The sequence below is a fragment of the Oculina patagonica genome, chromosome 11, assembly GCF_052425735.1.
Source record: "Oculina patagonica isolate OP01 chromosome 11, crgOcupat, whole genome shotgun sequence".
NCBI lineage: Eukaryota > Metazoa > Cnidaria > Anthozoa > Scleractinia > Oculinidae > Oculina > Oculina patagonica.
In genome coordinates this window covers 13,110,627-13,137,296 of record NC_135768.1, presented here as the reverse complement: position 1 = coordinate 13,137,296, position 26,670 = coordinate 13,110,627, and the positions used below count along the sequence as shown (strand labels likewise).

General features: G+C 37.3%; 1 protein-coding gene across 1 annotated transcript in view; it reads left to right on the top strand.

The window, feature by feature from the left end:
* Window positions 1-3,141: 3,141 nt before the first annotated feature.
* Window positions 3,142-26,670, top strand: part of LOC144630303 (alsin-like) — a 63,268-nt gene continuing 39,739 nt past the window's right edge. Inside the window, exons 1-19 of the mRNA XM_078488642.1 lie at window positions 3,142-4,946; window positions 6,600-6,696; window positions 8,334-8,411; window positions 9,101-9,213; window positions 10,828-11,035; window positions 11,876-11,934; window positions 12,555-12,667; window positions 13,424-13,613; window positions 14,885-14,950; window positions 15,620-15,677; window positions 16,971-17,084; window positions 18,835-18,969; window positions 20,625-20,753; window positions 21,441-21,514; window positions 22,790-22,856; window positions 23,554-23,618; window positions 24,270-24,413; window positions 25,820-25,885; window positions 26,239-26,340. Coding sequence (XP_078344768.1) covers window positions 3,178-4,946; window positions 6,600-6,696; window positions 8,334-8,411; window positions 9,101-9,213; window positions 10,828-11,035; window positions 11,876-11,934; window positions 12,555-12,667; window positions 13,424-13,613; window positions 14,885-14,950; window positions 15,620-15,677; window positions 16,971-17,084; window positions 18,835-18,969; window positions 20,625-20,753; window positions 21,441-21,514; window positions 22,790-22,856; window positions 23,554-23,618; window positions 24,270-24,413; window positions 25,820-25,885; window positions 26,239-26,340 — 3,647 coding nt within the window. The 5' untranslated portion in view covers window positions 3,142-3,177. The remainder of the gene's footprint in view (window positions 4,947-6,599; window positions 6,697-8,333; window positions 8,412-9,100; window positions 9,214-10,827; window positions 11,036-11,875; window positions 11,935-12,554; window positions 12,668-13,423; window positions 13,614-14,884; window positions 14,951-15,619; window positions 15,678-16,970; window positions 17,085-18,834; window positions 18,970-20,624; window positions 20,754-21,440; window positions 21,515-22,789; window positions 22,857-23,553; window positions 23,619-24,269; window positions 24,414-25,819; window positions 25,886-26,238; window positions 26,341-26,670) is intronic.

The window sequence follows — 26,670 nt, the reverse complement described above, 5'->3', positions numbered from 1 at the left end:
GGATGCCTATATACGTATAAAATAGTCAAAAAATACTATTCTTCATTATTAAATACAGTTATCTTTTATTCCTACTACTTCGTAAATAAACGGCATGCAGTGCATGCAGAAGCGATGACGTTTCACAAAGGGTCTAACATAATTGAGGGCGTGATAAAGACTGTTATCCAATTGCAGTGTACATTTTTTAAACCTAAGAAGCAATGTTGGTGATTGTCTAAATAGTATAGTTAGGATATGATGGAATTCAAATAAATACAGAATTAACAGTAGTTATAAATTCACAGGCCAAGGATGCAAAGTTAATAATACATTTTCTTCGTAGATTTGCTCAATTGAACAACAGTAGATTGCGTTATATTGTAGTGTGTGACTTCCGATAAACGACATACGATACGCGGGAGTCAGCTTTTAAGCTGCGAGAAAGGTCAAATGGTCTCTTGCCCACCGCGGCCCTTATTATTATAAGAGTTAGAAATTTCTGTCTACTAATTCTAATAGATCCCATCATATGTAATTAGTCTCTTTCGTTTATACATTGTAGTGTTCCATTTTAACTGCACGGGAGTATTTTGCTTTTGTGTTCTACGCGGCGATTTCTTGTTATCAAGTTAAACTTGATTTCTGTTCGACCGAAACAGACAAAAAGATCGGGTCGGTCTTGCGATGACAATAAGCGATTTCCTGACGTCATCGCTTAAAAAGAAACACAGGGAATATATATGTCTGAATTTATCAAAACCAGGTCAAGGAAGTTTTCACCTTTTAAAGCGCAAATCGCTGTAAACGCGTTTTTTTCTCGCCAGAAACTATCTCCAAACTCGATGATATAAAAACTAAAGGGAATGTCAGTCTTTTTTTCTCTTCTCCTCTCTCTTCTCTACCTTTCAGCGCTGTATTTCTGTTTTTTTTTTTTCCCTTTCTTGTGGCGTTCTAAGTCAATTCGCGCAGTAACGTACTTGTTCAAGAATACTGACGTCACTTTTCTTTGACCCGGTTTTGATAAATTCAGACATATGATTCAATAGTATGAGCAGGGAAAGCCTGGATATCTCTCTAGATGCATAGAAAATGATTGATTGTAACTCGAGAAGCTCATTCTTGGCCTTTCCGGTTATACTATTGAATCATATGTCTGAATTTATCAAAACCAGGTCAAGGAAGTTTTCACCTTTTAAAGCGCAAATCGCTGTAAACGCGTTTTTTTCTCGCCAGAAACTATCTCCAAACTCGATGATATAAAAACTAAAGGGAATGTCAGTCTTTTTTTCTCTTCTCCTCTCTCTTCTCTACCTTTCAGCGCTGTATTTCTGTTTTTTTTTTTTTCCCTTTCTTGTGGCGTTCTAAGTCAATTCGCCCAGTAACGTACTTGTTCAAGAATACTGACGTCACTTTTCTTTGACCCGGTTTTGATAAATTCAGACATATATATACATGATACGTACCTTATTATTGTTTTCGGCGCTTCGGCCGTGGCACATCCAATTAACAAGTCGAAGTGCATGTCGTTTGTTATAAGTCAAAACATTCAACCAAACAAAAAAAGATTGAAAAAATGCTCGGTGTTGGGAGCAAAACGTTATAGGGCCAACCTCGTGTTTCCCTTTCAAGATGTATTTTTAATATTGTATATATTTTTTCTTTCATACTGAATAAACCATATGTTACTGTTACACATATTTTGGTATTCTCTTATTTAAAGAAGCTATATGTCACGGTATTTAAAGTCATTTTTCCGTCTGATTACCTTCAAATTGAAGAAAACCTCAAAAAAATAGTTTTCTAACGTAGAAAAACAGCAAAGGAGTAATAAGACCCCGAAAATAAGTTAACCAAGGATGGTTTCGACTGACGAAGATTACGAATGACAATCTTGAAAAAATTGGCAAATTTTTCAAGTTGCGTTGTCCGCGACATAGCTCCTTTAATGAAAGCGGTAACTTATTTTTGGTGTTGGAAATTTTAAATGTTAAATTATGATACGATTTTTCGGTACAATTAATGGTTGATTATCTGATAGCCAGAGTCAATGCAGGATATCAATTGCCTTTGGGCAACTGTCAGTTTTAGCTCATCTGTTGTTTTAGTTGCTTACGCCTTTCGCTTCAGTAAACAGAGCTATGATATCAATGTTATTGCTCAGGCCCTTGCACGCTTCATTAGGTTCCGACCTAGCCCAAAATGGCCTTTTCCTTCAAGCTCATTAAATATTCACCTCATAACCAATCCGTCTAGTCAAAACTTGTTCAATTATTACTAAGTTTTTTCTGAGGTAACCACCGCTACCTTCTATTAGTTCTGATCCTAGAAATTCGTTCCTAGAAGTAGCAAGCCCAGCTTAATTTAGCACTGATGCAAGTTCTTAGATAATTTCCTGTAAACTACTAGAGCTAAAAAACTGTAAACGACAGTGAATTGTAAAGCCAGAGACGAGTACAGTTGTGACCTTATTAAAAGCAGTATCAACAAGTATACCGTGTGTTGGGAGCTGATCCCCCTTCGCTGTCTAGTTTAACAATGTATAACAAAATTGGTGTGATGTTTCTCTTAGGCTCCGTCCACACTGACCCGGGTAAATTCGAAAACGCATCTTTTTTTTAAAACGGATAGGCCAACCGTCCACACTGAAACGGCGTTTAGGGTCACCGAAAACGGAACTTTTAAAAAACGCTCTCTAAAGTGGGTATCGTTTTCAAATTTACCCGGGTTAATGTTACCCGGCGTTTTCAAATTTCTCCGTTTTCAATTTTACCCGGGTCAGTGTGGACGGAGCCTTATAATTAGAGAAATACCACTGTTATTCGTCAGTGGAGTAAATATTTTGAGTGCTTAAAACTATTCAAGCTATTTAATTTTATTAGGCGGCCTAATAAAAGTTTTCAGATAAATTAAAGGCCACTAGTACGACCAAAAATATGTCCGACAGAACAATAGCAGAAGGGCGAAAGTCCTACACAGTTTAGAGTCCCACACATTTCATTTCGACCTAAACGAAGCGATTGTACGAATAGTAAAGGATTCGCGCTATGACGGTTTGGGATCATGGGAGCGCAAGGAAACAGTGTGGAAACTGTATGACATGTTACATGACGGGGAGAGTAAATTGGTGGGAGACTACATGACATATTACCATGAAGTATATACTAAAAGGGAAGACAACTGGTGGGTAAAGGATAAATGAATCCAATAAAGGAACAAGAAGAAGCCAAAGATGACTTTGCTAAGGGAATTGCGTATTTTTGGCGGTCAACGAACTTAGAACCTCACATTAGAAGCGTAGCATTATGTGCTGGGATATCGAAGGTAGCCTTAGGAAACAGTCATACTTTGCTCCTTACGTTTAACTCGGAGTTACTTTCTGTCGGAGATAATTCTTTTGGCCAGCTTGGTCTTGGCGATGGTAAACCGCGTCGAGAACCGACGCAAGTTGATTATTTTCGCGACAAACGTGTGCTGGACATTTGTTGTGGTGGTCATCACAGTGGTGTTATTTGTGCAAACAATGAAGTGTACTTTTGGGGAGATTCGTCTAGTGGACAGTGCGGTATCGGCGATATAAAATTGGCTAACCAGCCTTCACGAGTCCAGTTTGAACGATATAACATCCCTGACACCAGACAAACACATCTTCTTACACAACAAGATAAAGACAGTAAAAAGAAAGAGCCTGTGATTACACAAATTGCATGTGGTGATTCCCACTCACTGGCGCTTTCCATTGAAGGTGAAATTTGGTCATGGGGTACTGGCTGTCAGCTGGGACATGGTACGGAGATAGACAAAGTAACAATTCCTAAGCAAATAGAGCTTTTAATTGGAAAGCATGTTACGTCAGTTTGCTGTGGAGCATACCATAGTTTAGCTGTTATTCAAGAGGATCAATCATGCCCTACTTTCACGAATTCATGTAGTGATAGAGACGTAACATCACAGCCAGCAAAAACACCAAAGCGGGGGAAGAAGTCCAAAAAGAAGCAGAGGAAACCATCCAAGGGATCACCACAAAAAAGCCAAGTCACAGGACAACATGAATATCATAGAACTTTAACAGTCGACACTGGTTCTGGTTTATTGAACATTGAGAAGCCAAGTATCGCTCGAACTTATCTCAGCTACGAGCCTGTTGTAACAGAGAAGAGTGCTGAAGGCGTATTTGAGATTGTGGCCAATAAACCACCTATTTTGGAGCAAGATCAGGATAAAGAAAATGCCTCAAACAAAGAAAAACAGAACTTGGATTCATTAGATAATGCTGACTTATACACTGTTGTTAACAGCCAAGATGAGGCGGCTGAAATGGCATGTCACTCATCTCTTGGTAAAAGTACTCCCAGTGATATTAATTTTGCATCACTAGAGGAAACTACTGACAAATACGTCAACATCAACTGTGAACATACCAAGTCTTTGAAAGAAACACAGACTGTTGCCTCTGTCGAAACTTCAAAGTCAAATGAAAATATTTCTAATTTATATACACCAGATGAAAGCCCCTCTCTAGTAACTTTATCAAGTCCTTCAAGTGATATGAGCATTACATATTTTGCAAGCACTGATTCAGACTCTGAGGATTCTCTTACTAAAGTAAGTCAGGAAAAGAAACCATCACAAACTGCAGTAACTAGAAAGTATTCATCTGGTTTTTACAGTGCCATTGGTAGCAGACTGATCAGACCTGATGTGAACCTCAGCAAACTGACAAGTGCAGTAGTGGGATCAGTTACTGGGATGTTTACAACATCAGGATCTGTACCAGGACAGTTCTCTCATAATGATCCTCCTGGAGCGGTGATAGTAAAGGTGCCTTGTAAACAGTGTGGATTGCTTGGTCTTTGTCTGTGTGATGCTGATGGAAGCAAATTCAAAATGGCTGGTGCAAACACTCAGGTTTGGTCATGGGGGAGGGGAGGCTGTGGACAGCTTGGCCTGGGAGATACAGAAGATAGGTAAAATGCTCGTTATCGTCGCCAGAGCTGCATGTCGCTCTTAGCCAACTGAGCCTGTGCACAAGTAACAAGTAGCTCTGGGGATACATGATTTGATTGGTTGAATGTTGACAAAAAAAAAAAAAAAGAAAGAAAAAAAAACAGGTTATCAAATCAACTGTTTTAAAATTCCAATGTTAAAACATTTGATTTGAGTTTGCTTGTTTTGAAACTCCCTTTGTTAAAATCTAGCCAATGAAATCATTTGTCCCTAGAGCCACTTGTTTCTCGTGCATAGGCTCAGCTGGCTAAGAGGGATGCATGGCTCTTGGGATGACAATGGGTAAATGCTATTAGATTTTAATCAATACGTGTACTAGTTATTAATAAAAGTAAACAGGATTGGGTTGGACCTTGGTAACCAGTTTATAATCATATAATAATATCCTACATCTGCAATAGTAATTCTCACACACAACTGGGAGCCATGCCAAGCCGAACCACGCAGCCTGACCTTTATTAAAACAATAACTCCAATACATCAAGAAAAAGAAACTGAATCAAAAAAGACTCGCAAAAGAATATACATGGGAATAAGACATGAATCAAGCGAATGAAACTGCATGGTCCCTTAATGAAAACACCAACTCAATTGCCCCTAGAATTACTCAAAGTGAAACGCAAAGTGAACCGTGAGCGTCTCTCGTGACCTGAAACCCCCCATACACTCGAACCCAGGCTCCCAGCCGTGTGGGAGAAAAACATTTTCCGCCTCTTTCGTTCCTCAGCCAGTGGAAAACCACACATTGTTATACCATAAAATAATGCTTGAATTAGTGTCCAGCTTCAAATAAGCCCCACGCTCCCCCCCATTTCAAATTGATGCCCCTCTTAAGACTTAAAATATTGAATAAGTATCCCCCTTCTCATTAGCACTCCCACAAAAAAGAATAAGTTACGGAAGGTATGATATACGAGACGTTACGGTACTTTTAATGAATGTGACATGTGACATCACCAGCTTCTTGTTATTGCCTTGAAAGTTCCTGTAATTATAAGGCCATTTTTGAGTTTCTTGTCTCCAGTGACTTAAACCACCACCTGATAAACGTTTCAGGCTCAAGTTTCATGCAAAAAAAGAGATTTGCTATTACAGTTTTTTTCTAATTATTATGTTACAGTGTGGCTTCACTAGAAATAAAAACAATGTCATTTTGAGGCTCATAAAGGAAATGAACACCCCCTTCAACTAAGTGCCCCCTTGGAATTTGCGCTCTTAAAAAATTACCCGTAAATAAGCTCTCCAGGCACTAATTGGAGCATTTAGGGTAACTCAACTTTTGCTGAACAATTAAATACATGTAAGATAAAATGAAATAATATTTAATAGAACAATTTAATTGATTTAATACAATTATTTGAATTTAATGGAATTTTCAATTTACGAGGACTCCACTGAAACCACTTTTGCAAGTTTGATTCCCTCGTTAAATATTCTTCTTAAATAACTTGTTTGTTTGTTTTCTTCTTCTTCTTCTTCTTCTTCTTCTTCTTCTTCTTCTTCTTCTTCTTCTTCTTATTATTATTATTATTATTATTATGAATTGCACTAGACCCACTTAACTTTTTAGAAAGTGCATTTAGCATGACAGAGGATAATGCCTCTTTATACAGATTTTACCCATGCTGTGTGAAAGAGCTCAGTGATGTTGGAGTGATCAAGTTAGCAGCTGGAACCTTCCACTCATTGGCTCAAACAGTTTGTTCTCAGGTTAGAATAACTGTAAAATTAATTTTACTTTTCTTCTGGCATAACACATCTTACAAAATCAAATGAAATTCTTATTGCAGTTGAAGAATTGAATTTGATTTTGATATGTTTTGATTTTGTTTGGTCATGTAATAATTTTAGATACATGACTTTTTTGTGTTCTGTTTCAAACAAAATTGAATGAAACTGACTGTCATCGCCCAGTTTTAATACTTCAACTGAGTTTGGAAATTGAACTTTTAGCTAAACATTAAAAAAAAAATACGGGTATTATTTTTAAGTCTGGTGAACTTGTAAAACTTCAATCTGTTTTAAATGGCATGTACTAAAACCTGAAACAACGAAACGAAACCACCGAAACCGCCGAAACGACCAAAACGAAACCGCTGAAACGGCCGAAATGAGCGAAACGAAACAAAATCACCGAAACAAGCAAAACTTCAAGATTTTCGCCACTACCGTACTATACACTCTGTTTAGCCTACTATACACTCCGGTTAGCCTACTATACACCCCGGTTAGCCTACTATACACTCCTGTTAGCCTACTACACACTCCGGTTAGCCTACTTTTCACTTAGGTTAGCCTACATTGCACTCCGGTTAGCCTGTTTACGGTTAGCTCTCAGTAATTGTAATGGGTTTTGCTTGTTTCGGTGATTTCGTTTCGTTTCGCTCGTTTCGGCTGTTTCGGCGGTTTCGTTTCGGTGGTTTCGCTCGTTTCGGTCGTTTCGTTTCGGTGGTTTCGTTTCGTTGTTTCGGGTTTAAGTACATGCCGTTTTAAATTAGAATAGTGAAGCAAACATGTGAGACTGAAGATACATGGCATGTTTTTGTTCCTAACTCATATTGGTCTCTCTGATATGTATGGCGGCCTTTTACGGACAAAATAACGAATGACCATACATCAATGTTATGTTGCATACATCGATGTTGTGTGAACTAAAAGATGTTTGATACACACTAAAAGATGTTTGATACAACTAAAAGATGTTCGCTACAACTAAAAGATACAAGGTATTTGATACAACTAAAAGATGTTTGTTACAACTAAAAGATATTCAATCCACTAAAAGCTGTTTGTTTCAAATAAAAGATGAGGAAGCAGAAATGAATTTTGAAAACAGGAAGTGACATTTTACCCAGGTTCCCTGCGATCCAACGCACATACAAAATGGCTTCTGGTGGAGAACTTTTAGTTCACACAACATCGATGCATGCAACATAACATTGACATTGTATGGTCATTCGTTATTTTGTCCGTAAAAGGCCGCCATAGATATGTAGGAGAATTAATTCAAAGTGCTATTCAGTGGGTTAAGTGCAACGTAATTGCCCCTCTGCATGATTCAGTCAGTTCCAAATCAGCCATGCTGAGACTCAAGATACGCAGTGGGACAAAGTGACTCATACCAGTCAAGCTTCAGCTTGCTTGATTTTGAATGTTCCACTGTGTAGCTTGTGTCCCACCACCCAATCATGTAAAGGGTCATTGCTACATCAAGAGGAACAATTTTTTATGTATACACTAGAGGTCATGTTTTTTTGAAAATGGCTGGCTTGTTTCATTGAAGTGTTTTTGTTATGACTATAGGTACCAATCATGAATCATATATATAAGTGTTTGTACACTTACAGGTCTTCTCCTGGGGAGACAACTCTTGTGGTCAGTTAGGACGTAAGAAAAGCATGGCTTTACAACCTAAAAAAATCAGAGTAAGTAAATAAGTAACTCAGTAGAAACTAGTCAAGGCCATATTCATTGATGACTATTAATAGATTTTTTTAAGTATGTTGACTGTATCAAGGCTGCAAATATTTATTTTTTGCTGAAAGGTCAGACACGTTTTTATTTAATAAGGTGATAACAACAAGGAGAAAAAATTTTATTATTATGTATTAACAATATGTTCAACATTTTTATTCAGATTGTCACGGTACATTCTTGAAAGAGAAGCAGCACATACTCAAATTACCTAGACTAAACTTGACTCTGGCTAAGTTTTTTGTCAAGCCTTTTTCCAGACCTGCATTTTACCTGCCTTCAGTTCAGATCATCCATATGAAGCCAAATAATTTTTTCATAAATTCTCGAGCCAGAAAACCTTCTGAGTTTGCCGGCCACTTTGTTTACTTTTCACACCAAATATCGGTGCATATGTGGCCTGGAATTGTTAATGCAATAATGGTGCCAAAATAGAAGTGGGAAGACAAAATTAATAAAAACATGCCAGCCCTGCTAAAAAAGGCTGAGCCAAAAAATTCACAATGTACTACACACTGTATATCAAGAGTACATGACTATAAGTTGAGGTTTAGGTAGATGGAGGGCAGCTTTCCTTCAAGTGTATGTACTATGTTCATTGTATAATATATATGTACATATTAATACTTGTTTAATTTAGTGTTTTTCAGATGTCTTGGTCTGGGACATTGCAGCTGGAAGTCATTACTCCTTATTTATTGGCGACATGGCTATCAGTAAGCCTGATGTTTATGTCTGTGGACGTCAACCAAGGTACATACAACATTGTTTTAAATTGATGTTTCTGCATAGAAATTGCGTTAAATATTTTGCTAATATAGAGAACTTATTACCACCGTTTGCATTAATATGCGACTTCACAAATCAAAACACCCATGGAAACATTTCTTAGATTTCTGTCAATCAAAGTTTGAAGGGGTTTCTGACAATGTTTCTTGTTAGAGATCATGAAAGTGAACTGGCAATAAATAAATTTTATTCCACAGCCAAAATTCCTTAACATGTTTTTAACACGTGCAGATTAAACCATTTTGTAGCTAAATTGATAAAAAGGGCTTTTATGTTCGTATCGCAACATTCCGTCTGCCACTGTTGACTCGTATAAAATTGATTTTTTGTAAAGATCTTAAGACTGTTTAGTTTCATTCAGTTTCCAACACATTGAAGGTAAGGTAAGGTAGTAAGGTAAAGTCTGTGTCCGAGCCAAGTGGCCCATACAGCTGGAGCTTATCCCGGTTTCCATAGCATTAAGCAACTAGGAGTATTGCTACTCCCCCCAGCAGTAAATTTGCCGGTACCCATTTATACAACTGGGTGAGAGTAAAGTGTTTTGCCCAAGAACACAACGCAGCACCCCGGCCAGGCCAGGCCATTGGACTTGTTGTCGAGTGCTCTAACCATTATGCCACCACCCCCCCCCCCCCAAATTGAAGGTAAAGTCTGGAAAAAAAACTTAAAAATGCCTTTGCTGTGTAATAAAGTTGAATTTCACTAAGTTTCTGTAGTCTTCTGTCAGCATAAATCTTATTGATGGCCAGTTAACTTCATAATCGCTCATGTGAAAAGTCATTTCTTCAAAAGGTGATTAATTTTAGTGTGGAAATGTTAGCAGACAAGTAGCATGATCCTCTTCCGTTTTCATGAGTCCTTCTATTAGGGGTGGTGAATGGTCCTTCAAAAAATGTCTCACAAAATTTTAGCCCAATCTCAGGGGTATTGACGCCTTTTCGAAGTCTTGATTTCCTTTGCAAGACTAAAAAGGTCTCGGGCTCGCAGAAAAGATATCACTCTCAGTAAGTCTTGCATTTACCATTGGACACCCCATCTATTAACAAAATAATTCATGGCTTTGAAAACAGGATTCATCTGTGACCCCGCATTACCAGTGTGATGCCAGGGCCCGCCAGGAAAACAAAATTTCTTAACATATTGTTTGATTTTGTTGGGCTATTTCTTGTAGCTATATTGGAGTTTGCCCCCACAGTGGAGTTTAGCGGAGTTTACCCCCGCAGACCAAAAATCCTAGGTATGGCCCTAAATGCTCTAGCAACTGAGCTACTGTATAAAACAACACATTGGGAGCCAGGTCATTTGGACCATTCTATTTTTCTCATGAAGGAATAGATCTATTCCTTCATGGGAAAGAGCTAGCCAAAGATAGACAGCAGTGGAAGACATTTGCTGCCCTACAATCCAGTGAGAATAATGGGCAGTGAGACTGCACCTTGATAGGGTAGAATATACAAATTAAAATTTTTACAGAAAAAGTATGCAATGGCCATCCATTTCCTTATTTCTTTGCTCCGTGCCCCATCTGGATGGTCGTCTCCTTAAGTTTTATAAAATGGTGTTGTTTCCTTGTTTCAGTGCAATGCCAAGTGTGGCTGCGACTATGAACAGCATCAGAGAGAGTACATCTCTGCCATCTTTAGCCAGTGATGATGACACTACAGCAACACCAATCAAGGCAACGGATAAAAGGGTGTTATCTTCATCACACTCTTTTGACGACACAAAAGAACGATCCCTACAGCACAGCAGGGTGGAAATTGTCAGACTCACCATGTTTAGAACGGTTTGTATTAAACTGTAACAAGAAAACATCATCAGTCTAAGAGTTGTCAGATTTGACTTATTTGGTGACATTACTTGTATTGTTGTAATTCAAAATTCTAAAGAATAATATGTAGAAAATGGTGGAACGGAGTCCCCTGTTTCAATTTTGTAAAGTTGGCAGGTGTGTGCAGGTGTTTGCATGTTTGCATTATTATTCAGTGAATAATTTACAACATATTACAGTGGAATCCCGCTCTACGAACACCTGCTTAATACGGACAGTTTGTTTGTCCAGATGAAAAGCTCATATTACAGACACCCGTTAATATAGTCAGACAACGGACACTTTTCGTGTCGAGAGTGACGAACTCTTATACATCGTAAACCCCACTTTACGGACACTGTTTATCTATGCATTGTCAATTTTCACTGTCAAAGTAAAGTTACAGACTTTTTCAAATGAGTCTGTTGTTGAGTTTCAAAAACAGTAAATATGTAATTTCAGCCTGAGAGTATGAGTAGATGAGCGTAACTTTTCCCTACACTGTAGTTCAAACTTGTTACAAACTTGTTTATTTATTTTTATTTTTAAGTGATTTTAGGAAGAGTATTATAAAATAAGTTTTAGTCGGAGAGCGTGATGAATGACCATAAGCTTTCCATAGTTACAGTAAATTTATACAACGTTTTGCTGCTGTAAAATGTCTGTCCTTGAATTGGCTTTGCGTCGATGAAACATTTGTCTGCCACTTTTTGTCTGACAGCCAGCTTAATACAGACATCCCGATAATACGGACACTCTGGCATGTCCCCTTGGTGTCCTTATTAACAGGTTTCTACTTTTGTTATTTTGTGATAGGTTGGACAGCTGCGGAATGTAACTGCAAACACAGAACACTGTGCTTGTCTAGCAGCCAGGTAAGAATCAAACTTCTACTTCAACTAAGAAAATCTATGCATCTTTTCAATTGGGAAGTGGGAGTGGCACAGTGGTGATAGGTGCTTGCTTCCCACCAGTGTAAAATGGGTTAGAAACCTTGACCCTGCATCATCTGTGGGTTGACTTGAGATTATTGTAGTTGTTTCTTGTCCTTGCTCCAGGGGGTTTCTCCTGGTTCTTTAGTTTTCCTCTCTCCATTAAAACAAACACCACAACACTAGTCTTTTCAAGACTGTTATGTGCAACCCTCATTAAACAAGGTTACATTATTAATTTATTTCCAGCCATATCCCTATTGCATGTATATGTAAGTGGCCACCTTGGGGTAATGGTAACTGCATGGCTACTTATAGAGAATGGCTACTTAAAAGGGCTTTGTCAGAAATTAGCATGAGGCATAGTAGAAAAACAAAACAAAAAACAATAACAGCAAAAAAAACCACTTTATTGCCAGGAAATCATGAGATCATCACTAAGTTTAGTGATAATGTGATCGTGCTAAGATGACGAATCAACCAATCAGAATGTCTGATTCTTATATTCCCTTTTGAAAATTATAGTAAATACCAATAATATTTTTGTTAACATCTCTTTGCAGTGATAAGAGTGGGAAGTTTGAAATTATGAGTGAACTTGCTAGTAAAGAGAGATTATTTTACTATCAGCTAGCTCTTATTTGGCAGGCTGTTCTGACACCATTGCTACAATCAGGTAATAATTACTATTATTTATGCCAATGCATGGCAATAGTTATGGGAGGCCCGGTGGCCTAATGGTTTGTGCGCCGTACTCCGGATCGAACGGTCCGGGTTCAAGCCCTGGCCGGAGCCACTGTGTTGTGTTCTTGGGCAAGACACTTTACTCTCATAGTGCCTCTCTTCACCTAGGTGTATAAATGGGTATTGGCGACATAATGCTGGGGTAGTACCCTGCGATGGACTAGCATCCCATTCAGGGGGAGTAGAAATATTCCTAGCCGCTTAATGAAACCGGGATAAGCTCCAGCAAGTATGGGCCACTTGGCTCGAGGCTTCCCCTTTTATGGCAATAGTTGGGAGATGTGGTGCCGTGATGGGTAGCACACTGGACTCTGGATTGAGCGGTCCCCTGGCCAGGGTCATTGTGTACTTAGTTTATGTTCTTGGGCAAGACACTTTACTCTCATAGCGCCTAGAGCTCTTCACCCAGGTACCAAAGAAATGGCAATGATTTCAGCGAATTTACTGCTAGGGGTAACCCTGCAATCTAGGGGGAGTAGAAATACTCCTGTTCAATTCATGCTACAGAAACGGGGATAAGCTCTGGCTGTATGAGCCACTTGGCTCTACGCAGACTTTACCATGGCAATAGTTGTAAAAAAATTCCAGTTCTTTACTGTGTAGAGCAAATGCAGCCAAGAATTGTGTAACAAAAAAATTATTGATAAATAATTGATGTGACCTTTGTTATTATGGTTGATTGTTATAGAAGTATGGTCATGCCTGGCCCTACAGGAGGTGGGGCAAGTGTTAGCTCCTGTAGTCCAGTCTTTTTATGGCATCATGAAGTGTGTCTCCACAAGTCTGACAGCTGTCAACCAACTCATGGTATCAATGAAGAGCTTCCATGAATTATTTAAACTGTGCTGGTCTGATGAGTTTTTACAAGCTTTTGAGAGGTATGCTACTACATAAGAGACGAATACATCAAATAAGATAAAAATGTATCAAAAGATAATATCCCCCCCCGTTAAAGGGGTTTTTTAAAAAAAAAAAAAAAAAACCGACACCCGCGTAACAGAAAATACTATATAAAATGATTGAGTCGAATGGAAGCTAATTTCAAAATCCATCAAGTTTGCTGCATTGTCATGAGTTTCTTTTACAGTGAACTGTTTTTCTTTGGCTGTGAGTTTATTTTGTTCTGCTTTACTTAAAGTAATATTGTACTGTGTGCATACCGGTATTTTGTTGTGCTGTTTATTTTCATATAACTGTCAAGCATTGAGACATTTTCTGGTAACTTGAAGTCTTGAATAAAATCTTTATCAATGTTCAAATGTTTGGAAAGTGAAGATAGCTCAGGAGCAGGAAAAGAACTGTGACTATTCATGAGGTGTTTGTAAACAACACATATTTACTAAGTAGCGTGACCGCCTGCGAATACTAGGCCTATCCTTTCGAAAGGCTTACAACTTTATTGAATGGGTAGCTTGAGCCGCTGGAAGGGCTACCAAAATTTTTGAACAGACATCTCTTGCCGCTCGATTGAACAGCTGCCAATTTTTTTGGCACAGATGGCTTGTACGGCTCTACCTCAAATGGCAGACCATTATATTTGCACAGATGCTTATACAGCACGAAGGGCTCACAAGTTTTTTTGAATGGATAGCTTGTATGGCTCTTACGGCTCACAATTTTTTTTACACGGATAGCTTGAATGGCTCACAATTTTTTTAAGGATAGCATGCATGGCTCGAACAGCTCACAATTTTTTTTGCATGGATAGCTTGCATGGCTCAAATGGCATCCCTTCCTGTTCGGTGAAGGCGCAGCTATCTGTGTCAAAACTGGAAGCCGTAAGGAACGTTTTCGCTTGAAAAGTCACATAAACTAAAATTTTCCATAAATTTTTACCAGAATGGGAACTTTATTGCTAAGGCCCGCAAAAATTAACAACTGGGGAGCTCCAAGGCTTGCCTAAATCTATATTTATTTAATCAATAATATTGCAGTAAAGAAAATAAAAACGAGTTGGTGTAGGTAAGAAGACGCATTTCCGGCCGTAACCATTTACAAATAGCTGAGCCCCAAAATGAGAATAGAGATCAAAAGAAATTAGTCAGTTAACCCATTTTTGATTTGTAATGTACTAGTCAAGTAATGGTATTGGATATATGTTAATGTAATTATTTTGTTATGACGCTTTGAACTTTATCTTTGATGATAGGTACTCTGAATGCTTCAGTAATGGAGTGGCATTTGGTGTTTTTACAGCATTTTCAAATGTATCAAGGTACAATGTTGCAAACAGTAAAATTTTAAAATAATATACAGTAATAAGATTGTTTTTGAATTGCTCAGTGAGGTGGAAAATGAATTCATTTAGTTTTTGGATAATGTGTACCATATACATGGGGCACATGACTGAATATTGGGGGTGCATCCCACCAGACTACCCCATGGACTGGTCAGACTAAATAAATCAAACTAAAAAACAGACTAAAAAACAGCAATTTAGTCAGTACTTAAGTGGTCAGACTGCTGACTGTCTGGACTCTGTTGTATCCAATTTGTATGTACCAATTATCAGTACCACTGGGTACTGTATATGAATTTTAAACACCAGAATAAGAAATTCAATGATTACAATAGACTACAAGGGATGATTGCAAAGAACAAAGCCAAAACGACAATAGAGAACAACAAACATTTCATTAAGAATGTTTCAAATTGCCACATGCATATGTCAACTTTTACAATTAATTATAAATTTTTCTCCAAGAGCTGCTCCATTGCAACAGGAAGTCAAGGTAGAGCTTAATGCAGAAAGTGAGATATCATGTACAGGTCCACAGAAAAACCTGCCACATTCTGTGCAAAACCATCAAGAGGTTAAAATAGCTTGTTGTGAGATCTGTAAGGTGTATGTAGTTGATCTTATAATGTTGATCTATCTCTATAGTGATATAACATCTCAGAGTAGAGCTGTCTTGAGTGATATCTTGGATGATACAACACAGGTAATCAGCCAGTTATAAATTTTGCTATGCCCAGTGTCCAACCCAGGTTGATCTGACTTTGCTTACTACTCAACCATATGATAACTTATTGTAGCCTGAATTAAAAGAATAATGTTCACTTTAAGTGTGAGGAAACAGGCACCTACCTATAGCTACATCAACTTGTATTAATTATTAAAGATGACTTTTACACTGGAAAACAAAGAGAAATCTCCATTCTCTGTTCGGAATTATGTATCACTGTGGCAAAGTTATGTAGGGAAGGAACTCTGCCCTCCTCTGGCTCCATCCCCCAGCCCCCCTTTGGAGCACATCTCAGTCCATTTTTGCAAGTGTTGTTTCGTGCTGTGATTTTACTTAGCTACAAGACCAAGTTTTCTTTGAGCGAATAATCAACAAGGCACAGCCAAGTTGACTACAGTAAAAACCCGCGAGTGAGAACCTATTGTTTTTCAGATTCGCCTAAACAGGTTCTTACATAAAGGGTTATTAACACAAATTTAGGCTACTCAGGTTTTTAATAGGTTCTTAATTTCTGAGGAAAAAATTTCAGTGTTGTAAATAGAGATTTTAGTGGGTTTTGGCCTTTATCATGTATAAAATTTGCATTACATTGCATCTAGGGAAATAATCTCCAAAGAGGATCTAGAATGCTATGTTGACTTATCATATTTTCCCAAAAGTAAAAATATTTAATCAATTTTAGAAAATAAGAACCTACTTTCAAATTTTAGGCTAAATAGCTAGGTTCTAATGAAAATGGTATCTAATTTGCAAATTTTAGCCTAACAGGTTCTTAAATGTTACATGTAGGTTCTTACTCACGGGTTTTTACTGTATCACTCATAGAAAATAAGGGTGAGTATTTGAATTGTTTCGGTAGAAGCTCTAAAGGATTGCAGTCCAAAACCTACAGTTTTATGTACTTTTAAGCAAAAAATCAAGAAAATAGCCCCTTTAAAAAGCAACTTACTGGCGATTGTGTTCTGTCAGCTAATAGTAAAACAATGGGAGAACCGATCAGATTGGTAGATTTCCATTTAACATGGCTGAGTTTCTACTTACCTTATTATAGGAATATAACGAGGCATTTTAACAACGCGAACAAAATTTACGCATAATAAAATTAATGCAAATTTAGGAAAAGTTCTGGTCAAATGCTTATAGTAAAAAAGTTAACATACATAAAATTAACGCATTAAATTTTTGAAATTCGCGTTAATAACGTATCATTAATTTCCTATAATAAGGTAATACTCGTCAGTTATTCTCCTTAATGCTCCTTTACTGCAGGAATTTGTGAGTGATGACAATGCATTCCAGTATATGATGCAGTTCCCACTGTTAAAGATGCAGCATTACCAACTTATTGTGGGAAAATTACACAGCACATTACAAATTTCTGAGGTAAGTGTCTTAAGGGAACTATCCAAGACTATGTTTAGTATGTTACTTATTATCATAAAAATTTGGTTTGTATCTGATCTTAAATCGGTTGGTAAAAAACGTATAAAGCTGAATTTTCGGTAACTCTCTGTTACGTTCATCAGAGTTAAAATTGGTTCAGTTTTTTTGCATAATATTTCATTTACTTTGTACACAAAACATGTGATTTTGCCTATGTGGGAGAGAGCAAAAGATCGTGGAATTCGCGCAGCGTAGAGCACAAGCCTGGCACAAGATCTAATAACGAAAGCGCAATAAGATTTCACGCGGAAACAACAGACCATGACATTCATCCGGATTATGTAGAAATCTTAGAAAGAAATGTCAACAATAGGCAACAACGCCTATTCCTAGAAGCGCTACATTCTATCCAGGACATTAACTGTGTGAATGAGCATGTGCATTTCCCACAAGTTTATTTAACATTGGGAACATCCCTAGAGACCGGCGGTGTATAAAAACTTATTATGCAAAAAAAGAACTGAACCAATTTTAACTCTGATGAAGGTAACAGAGAGTTACCGAAAATTCAGCTTTATACGTTTTTTACCAACCGATTTTAAGATCAGATACAAACCAAATTTTTATTATGTCAAACACTGATCACCCTAATAACATTACTTATTATCTTTGTGTTATATATGTTCAGTTCATTTTGAATGATATTGCCTTTGTCAATGGCAATGAATGAATTGCATGGTTCTCCTATTTCTATGCCTGGGAGATCTCATAGGTTTTCATTAGTAACTGCAGAATATTCATGGTTAAATCCTTAACCACTTTGCTTAATCCAGCAATGATCGTTTCATTATTATTGGCTAGATCATATTAATGTTTTAAGATGTACACTTTTGAGCACTCAATCCTTTAATTAGTAATCACTATTAATCTACACTGTGCAGGTCTGCAATCTACATGTATCACTAATACTTAGTTGAAAGTTAGAGCACTTTTTGCCATTCTAATAATTAGAAGATCATCAAAGGCATTAAGATACCAAAACAAAATCCCTGTCAAAATGTTTGGTTTTAAAGGTTTTTTCTCTTTCCAGCACTTTATAATAGATCATGTATTTTTGTTTATTATAATAATTTATAAACTGCAGTTGTTTATTGGGATTTTCATTCATTCATTCATTGACCACCATGAAAAACAGTATCTCAACGTGTGTAAAATTACGATAATTTTTTATGTGTGTTGATTTCACCAATCACGTGCTGACAAGTTTGTAATGTTTCAATGGTGAATGAGCCAAAGCTTATCGATATTAAGTCAAAACATCTTCGGATCTTCCTCGGCAACCTTCGGTAATCCTCGGAAATTTTCGGAAAATGTTTGGAAACATTCATATGACCTTCGGACAACATTTTGAAAATCTTCAGAAATCGTCGGAAAATGGTCAGAAATCTTCGGAAAATCGTCTAAAACCTTGTTATTAGTAGGTTTATAAAATAAACAAAATAATATATGGTTGCTTGGAGATATGAAATTTATCTTCGCGTGTTCAAATCGATATATCACCTCTTTGCTGCGCTCACTCGTGAGATGTCGAGTTGAACACTTGAAGATAAATTTCATATCTTCGCGCAACCATGACTGTATTATTCTCTTTTTATTTTATACTTGTGCATGTTTTCTCTTTTGGTTGCACAATAACCATCTCAAAACAGTTTTTCTTCAGTCTCTCCTTTCTATTTTTCTGCTGACACAGGCAAACATAGTGGACTGTGCAAGACTAAAAGAAGAGGCTGAAAGATGGGAACAACTAATCACCGAGGATGAAAATAAACAAGCAGAAGCTGAGCGTACTCAGATGTTTTGGTGTGATTGCCCTTCCAAAGTCTCTGTAAGTTATCACTTGTTTAGTGCATTCTCTAATTTCATATTGTATGTTTGTTAGTGATTACTGAGAATGTGCTGTCATAAAATGAAGAACAAAGAGCATATTTGAAAATACTGTAATTTTAGTCAGGCATGATTAAAAATAGCAATAAAATAATTGTTGTCTCTGACTAAGAATTTAAAAGCGGACATTTCAGTTAAAATACTGTAACCTTCATCTGCGTAATTTCAAATGGCATCCAGATGTTAATTTAAATTTCTTTAGAAAGGTGAGAAATTGCTAGGGATTGGCCAGGATTTTGTACATCTCAGGAATGTACACGTGTTCCTTGATCGAGTACGGTTCACGGATGGAATGCCATGCCTCTTAAAACAGTCTGCATGACCACTGAGAACAGCAGTCCACAATTTCGATGTCGTCAAAATTAAATTCGTGATTAGTTTGTGTGCAATGTTGTGCCAACAGGGAGTTCTTGTCACCTGTGAAAACAGCTCTTTTGTGTTCTCTTGTTCTGGACCTTAGTGCACCTGATGTTTGGCCGATGTAGACTTTCTCACAGTCTTTGCAAGTAATTTTATAAGCAACTCCCGTTGATAGATCTTGATCAAGCTTGTCTAGGTTTTTTTTAGGATTGAGCCAACAGTCTTTATGGGTTTGTGGGCGGCATTTACGTTGAACTGATCAAAGTTCTTGCAAATTGTTCCGAAATTCCTTTGATGTACGACAAAGTGACAAAACCTTTGTGTGTTTCAGACTGTGGTTGAAGTTCAGGTGTTGGTGTTGTAGTTGTCTTTTGGCAGCTTCTTATGAAGGAGTGAGTGTAACCATTGTTCTTTAGTGCATCAACTACCAGTACATGTTGTACTTCAGATAGTTTGTCATCCACAGTTGAAGGCATCTTGCTTGCATGCCCTGCTGAGAAGGGTTCTAGCAACTGAGCATTTGTGTTGTGAAGGGTAGTGAGAGTTGAAGTGAAGGTACTTGTCAGTATGTGTGGCTCAGGATTCCTGGTTGTCTTCCTGTCGAGAAATGCAATAGATCCGTCTCTTCTGCAGTAAATTTGATGTGTTGGTTGATGAAGTTGAGATGTGTGTGGAATTCTGTAAGGTGTTCTTGTGAGAGGCAGACATGACCGCCGTCAACATATCTATACCACCACTTCAGGGGGTGGGGTGTGGTAACTAACACTCTTTCTTCATTGATTCCATCACCAAGTTTGCTAAGATGGTGCTAACTGCAGGTGAGCCGTTGGGGCAGCCAAATTTTGTTTGTTTGTAGAATGCGCCAATAAAGACAAAATAGTTGTTGTTTAACACCATTTCAAGCAATTTCATGATGTTGTCAACAGACAAATTGGTTCTCTCAGAGATGGGTGGGTCACATTTAACCCTGTTCTTAGTTACCTGGAGTGCCAGAGCTGTGGGGATAGATGTAAAAAGTGACACAACATCAAAAAAAAAAAAACCATGATCTCCTGTGAATCAATGGTGTTTGCTGAGAACAATGTGGTTGATTTGTTAAATATATGTAATACACAATGTTATCACATAGTACAAGCCTAGCTCACCAGCTCTAGTAGTATTTAGATTGAACTTTGAACTGCGTTGTAGCTGCTATTTATTATATAACACAGTGACAATGGTTATTTTTCATTAAAGGAAATCTTTAAGCACCCTCACAGAAGACTGTTAAGAAGCAGCCATGTACACAGCCTTTTTCCTGCAAAAGGGACAAGGTTTTCAACACCCCTGTTTGTGTTATTTGATGACTTCTTTGTCTTCTACCAGGTATGTTAATAATCTTCATTGTGCATGAACACATAAAATTATTTTACACCAAGAAGGAAAAATGGTTCGAAACAAATTTGGGGCTCAATATAAACATGTACACTTGTCATGTACAATTTTGCAGTGAACAAGTTCTGCAAGATAAAATGTTTTTATATGGTGTTTTTGTCTTTGGATGACGATGATGTCATTGCCGGGCTTAGAAGTACATTGAAAGCATTTTTTATTTTGTCAGTGAAAGAAATATTATTGTTCTAAAACCTTTAATATAATTTGTCTGTACCAAACCTCTTCCTTTTTTGGGTAGCACTGCATTCCAAAGATAAGGGTGATTAATGCAGGCACCTTACATCATAGCATAGATTAATGCGGCAGTTTGATTCATGGATGTAAATTCTTTATCAAATCTTTCATGCAAGCCACATGCATAGTCAGATCAATGAAGTCTATTTCATGCTTACCCAGTGATAATGTCACAGTTTTTCTCCAATTGAGTCTTGATATCTTTGCTTTGACGACTGCTAGCTGTAGGCTGGATTTGTGGTTGATTAACATTGCATTCAATGCATTTATCATACAGTGTACATGCGCTTTGGGGAGTTAACAAATTGATGTGTTTTCCTGTATTTCTTTTATATAATGAATAATTTTTACACAAAAAACTTTTTTGTTTACTTTTTACTTTAGTCTGCCAAGAACTTTCAAGCCTTTCCACTGGCTACTGTATGGGCTGAAGGCATTGATAACACAGAAGGACTCATGTGAGTTAAAAGGGAATCATTAGCCATATAGCAGATTACTAGAAATGTCATACTTTTATTACATTGTCAGTAGTGGAGAAATAGTACTAATAAAATACAACAAGGAATCAAAGGCTCTTCAAGCAACCTCATAGTAATTAGATGAAGTGCCGACCTTTGCATTTTTTTTTTCAAATAAGCGTTCAATAATGTAACAATCTCACTTCATTTACCTTTGAATGTTTGATTTTTCCATGGGAGTTGTGTCATCTCAGGCTTCATGGCATGAATCCTATTTTTTCACCACCAAAATAAAGTCTTGAACCTTTAATTCTCTTTAGCATTAAGTAAAGCACGTATAGTGTTATTTTGAGCAGCGGATGAATTTATGAGTGAAAGATATACCCAAGCACTTTGTGTATCTGCTGGACTCAAAAAGACGAAAAACGGATGACGTGACACAAGATAAATTTATTGCTGTTTGATATCAGAATGAAGTGAGTGAGGAAATTCGAGATCCACAACATAACCTTGTTACCATTCGGTAAAAATGGAAGAAATTATGTTAGGGAGAAAGAGAGGAAGACAGTCACTTAACTTTCCTATCTGATATTAATGTGCTAGAAATCAGCTGATACAACTGGAAATCCCTCATTGTATCCATGCCCAATCATTAGTTTTAAAAAAATATGTATTACAAAGGTTTTGATTTAATCATCAATTTGATCGTGCTGTTGGTTTTACTCTCTCTGACTTGGAGTCCTTTTATGTCTTATCCCTAACACTATCTCTAAAGCGGCCTTCACACGACAAACTCATGTTGGCAAACTCAAGTTGGTGTGTGTACGAAACAACAACAGTTGGCAAACAAGTTGGCAAACTGTTGGTGAGAATAGAGACAAGTTCTATTTTGTCGCCAACAGTTGGCCAACTTGTTTGCCGTTGTTACGTCGTTCACACACACCAACTTGAGTTTGCCAACACGAGTTGGCCAACAGTTTGTCGTGTGAAGGCCGCTTAATGGTGAAAGAAATATAAGAGAAGCTGAGATCCTCAACTCTCAATTTAAGCACTGTTATTGAATTTGAACCTGCTTGAAATTTCATTAGTTAGAGTCAATGAGAGCTTTCCTTCATGCACTGTCTGGTTTTTGTCATCTTTTAATTTATTGTGCCCTCTGATCTTTGTTTAGCAGTGCATGCTTATAGCTGATAAACGGAATTAGTAAAAGGAGGCCCTGCGTGGCCTTATCACTGAAAATAACACTGCACTAATAACTTACTCACATTCCTCTAGTAATGGCATTAAAATCACAACACCAGAAGAGATTTTGCTTGTTTGTGCTCCGTCAACAGTTGACAAGGTGAACACATTTTTATTCTTTTTTTTGTTATTAATGATACTTCTTTTTTCATAATTTTTATGATGTTTTAAATATTACCTTCTGAGGAGAAATTGATGATGGTCCATAAAAGTAATGAGTTAGGAATTATTAGAACGGTAATCCCTATAAGTGCAAGTACCACCATAAATGATAAGAAAAAAGCCCTTTGGACATTAACATTGAAGCCCTTTGGAAAACTGATTGAATAAAGTGTCAGGAATACAGTCAACAGCAGGTCTAGACCCTGAGCATCCAATTGTTGTTGTAAAATAGCAGAGTATCATTCCAGGTGCAGATCTTAACAGTTTAAAAGGGTGAAGCCTTTTCTAATTGTTGTAATGAGGTAGTTTAAGTAACACTAGTCTGGCCCCGGTTGTTCAAAGGGTGGATAACGCTATCCACCGGATAAATCACAAGTGTTGACAAAACATGCTATGCTATCCACTGGTTTATATAGTGATTTATCCGGTGGATAGCGTTATCCACCCTTCAAACAACCGGGGCTGGTGTGGTAAATGGTTTGAACCCAGGAGTATCAGTAGCTCAAAAATGACTTTGGCTCGATCAGGTTAATCTCAAAACATCAGTCACCGTCCAAGACCTCTTTTCAGAAGTACTCTCATCTAGATGATTGCACTATAAATTATGTATTCTTGTCTGATACTTTATATTCTAGACTGATTGGTTGATAACCATTAATCACGCAATAGCTAATGTGATCTCCAAGACAACAACATACAGGTCAGTGCCATTAAATATTCTTACATAATGTGAAGTGTCTGTGTACTTCCAGTAAATTTCCAAATCTCCATCTTTACTTGCAGCTAAAGGTCAGAAATTATTAAATGCCTTTTTCATTACTGTGTACATATAACAATTGACAGCCTAATAATGTCTTTGTAGTTTTTACAATTTATATCACGCCAAACTAGTTACCTCTCAAACACAAATTATGTTAAACCTTAACAGTGATGATAAACGTTTCCTGAGCTAACCTGCTATGGTTTGTAAATGCATGAACTAATTAAAAGTACACAAAAACAGCTTAGATTCAGTTCTTGTATTGATCCTTCTTTCTTTTGGCTTTAAACTAGCAAGAAATCATACTCTGATGTGTCAATGGTCATAGCATGCAGAACCTGTGTAGTTTTTTATTGCGTGTTAAACTACACAGGCCAGAATGGTCGTGTCATTAATTTTTTGTCATATTCCTGCTGATTCTGTTTTATATTAAGGCTTTGATTCGTATGTAACTCATACTCATTTTCTGTCACTGATTATTACCTAGCAGTATAGGGTACATGTACTCATTTTTTTCTTTGTATCAAAGCATTTGAGTAAAATTTTCCTTAATTAGTTGCAATTTCTTCATGGCCATCAATCCAATTGCAGACTTGGAGTAGAGTCTCTCAATAAGACAACAGGAAGTCTGGCACCAGCTGTGGCTAGAGAAGCTTCTTACACATATGAGCATGACTCTGTTTATCGTGGAGCTACTTATTATGGAATGTGGCTACTAGGAAAGCCTCACGGACAGTAAGTTGTACAGTACTGCTTGCATAGATCAAGGCCCCTACATGTGCTTAACTGTATGTGCAGTTATTAATTGACATGCTTTTTTGTGTGCGCATTAACCACACCAGTCATGTAATGAAAAGACCTTATGGCATATGGAAGTAATAACATATTTAGATTTTGAGGAAAAATTACCGGTGTCTTTTGTTATTCATGGGAAAGCACCTGATTTTCAATTGAGATGCAAGAAATGAAACACACTCAAAAGCTTGTAATGTTGTGTGTACCATAAATTAAATTGTAGGGATTAGTAACTCAAGCACCATTGGAAAGTTAGATATTAAGAATACTTCAAGAAATGTAAATAAAAAATCTAACTGAAAGTGAGTTTCTTATGAAATGATAAAAAAAATGATAAAAAGTGGGCTGAGACAAGGAATGAATATTAATAACTAGTTTGACCAACACTAAAGTTTGACATCACAAACAACTGCTGAAAACGAGAAGATTGTAATCTGGCAATTCGTACTTGATTAGTTGTTCCTACTTACATGTACTGTAACTACTAAACAGTTATCCTGCAAAATCGCGCAGAATATAGCCGACGAGGCCGTAAGCCGAGCGGGCTAAAATCAGACGATATTCCGCAAGATTGAGCAGGATCATTATTTTATTATTCACAAATTGTCACATTTTGCAGATAGAAAAACTGTACCGGGGTAATTATGCAGCGCTTTGCAAGACTTCGGACGAATCTTTGCAACCTACGTATATCGTAGGATATCTGTTATGTATGGATGGCAGTTAACGTTAACATTTTGACCATATATGGGCAGCAGGCACATTTGTTGAATAATAATTGCCAGTGATATGGGATTAATAATACAGGTATAAACCAATAATACGGGATTAAAAGACCCTGCTTATGAGCTTTAGTCTGTCAATTTTTCTTTAAAAGGGATGTTTTAATGGGAAACCAGATAATAAGGTACCCTTGAAGTCTATCTAATGTATCATTGTTAATAAGTCTTTTTAGTAGAAACTCAGCCGTGTTCTATTGGAAATCCGCGAATCTGATTGGTTCTCCCATTGTTTTCTATTCGCCGATAGAAAACAATCGTGTGCGCGTTGCTCTTTTCAGGGTCAATTTTTCTTGATTTTTGGCTCAAAAGTACATAAAATTGTAGGTTTTGGACTACAATTCTTTACAGTTTCTACTAAAACAATTAGTCTACTCGCCCTCGTTTTCTATGAGCGAATAGTCAACTCGGCTGCGCCTCGTTGACTATTCGCTCATAGCAAACTCGGGCTCGTAGTCTAATTGTTTTAAAAGTATGTGATACCCAATCACATAAGGAGCCTTAATAATCTGAGGTTTGCATTGGTTCCATGTCTTGTTCTATATCACAGCTTTTTTGTGATTTCAGTGGTGAAATGCATTGGTCTGATGGTCGACACTACACAGGGGAATTTAAACATGGTGTACAACATGGGTGAGTGAATGTTGTGGACATCATATTTTGCGTCCAGTGTAAAATGTAACAAGTAAGAGGCATCGTGGATTGAACTCCGAGAACCTAGCTATACTTAATGTTGTAAGTGAAGACAACGTACATTCTCACAGTTCTTCAGGTGCTGGCCAGTTAAAAGATACGTCACATGATACAGGTGACTGGTCACCAAAAAACTGTCATAAAACAACTTGTGTTTTACAATACTTTGCAAGGCGACTCAAGTTAACATCCTTCTCCTTCACATCTACAAAATAAGTAGCTTATTCCACTGACTAATATTCTGCAAGTCTAAAATTCAATTTTCATTGTAAATCCCACTATTTCTTTTGCAGTGAAGGCATTATGATTTTCCCGCCCAACTTTGCTGACAATTCGGGAGAAAAGTACGAGGGTCAGTGGAGAGAAGGCAAAATGTCTGGTTATGGGAAATTAAGGTGAGCTTGTAAACAAAAAATAAATGAAAATAATTATTTAACTTTCCTGTTAAAAAAAATTAAAAGGAATTCTATTCCAGTCCACAAACTTACTTATGGACTAGATGCTTGGATAAGTAAGACTGACCTTTGGATCAAGGCTGGTACCATAGACCATTGATATGGACGAGATTGAGCCCATTTCTCCATTAGAAAAACAAGCAGAGCCACTATACATCACTTTAAAAAGTAATGTGTTTGGTCAGTCTGTTTGAAAGAAGGAATGAAGACCTCAGTGTGAATTAGAAAAGCGTGAACACTGGAAATAATTTTGGAAAGTTATGGTGAAGT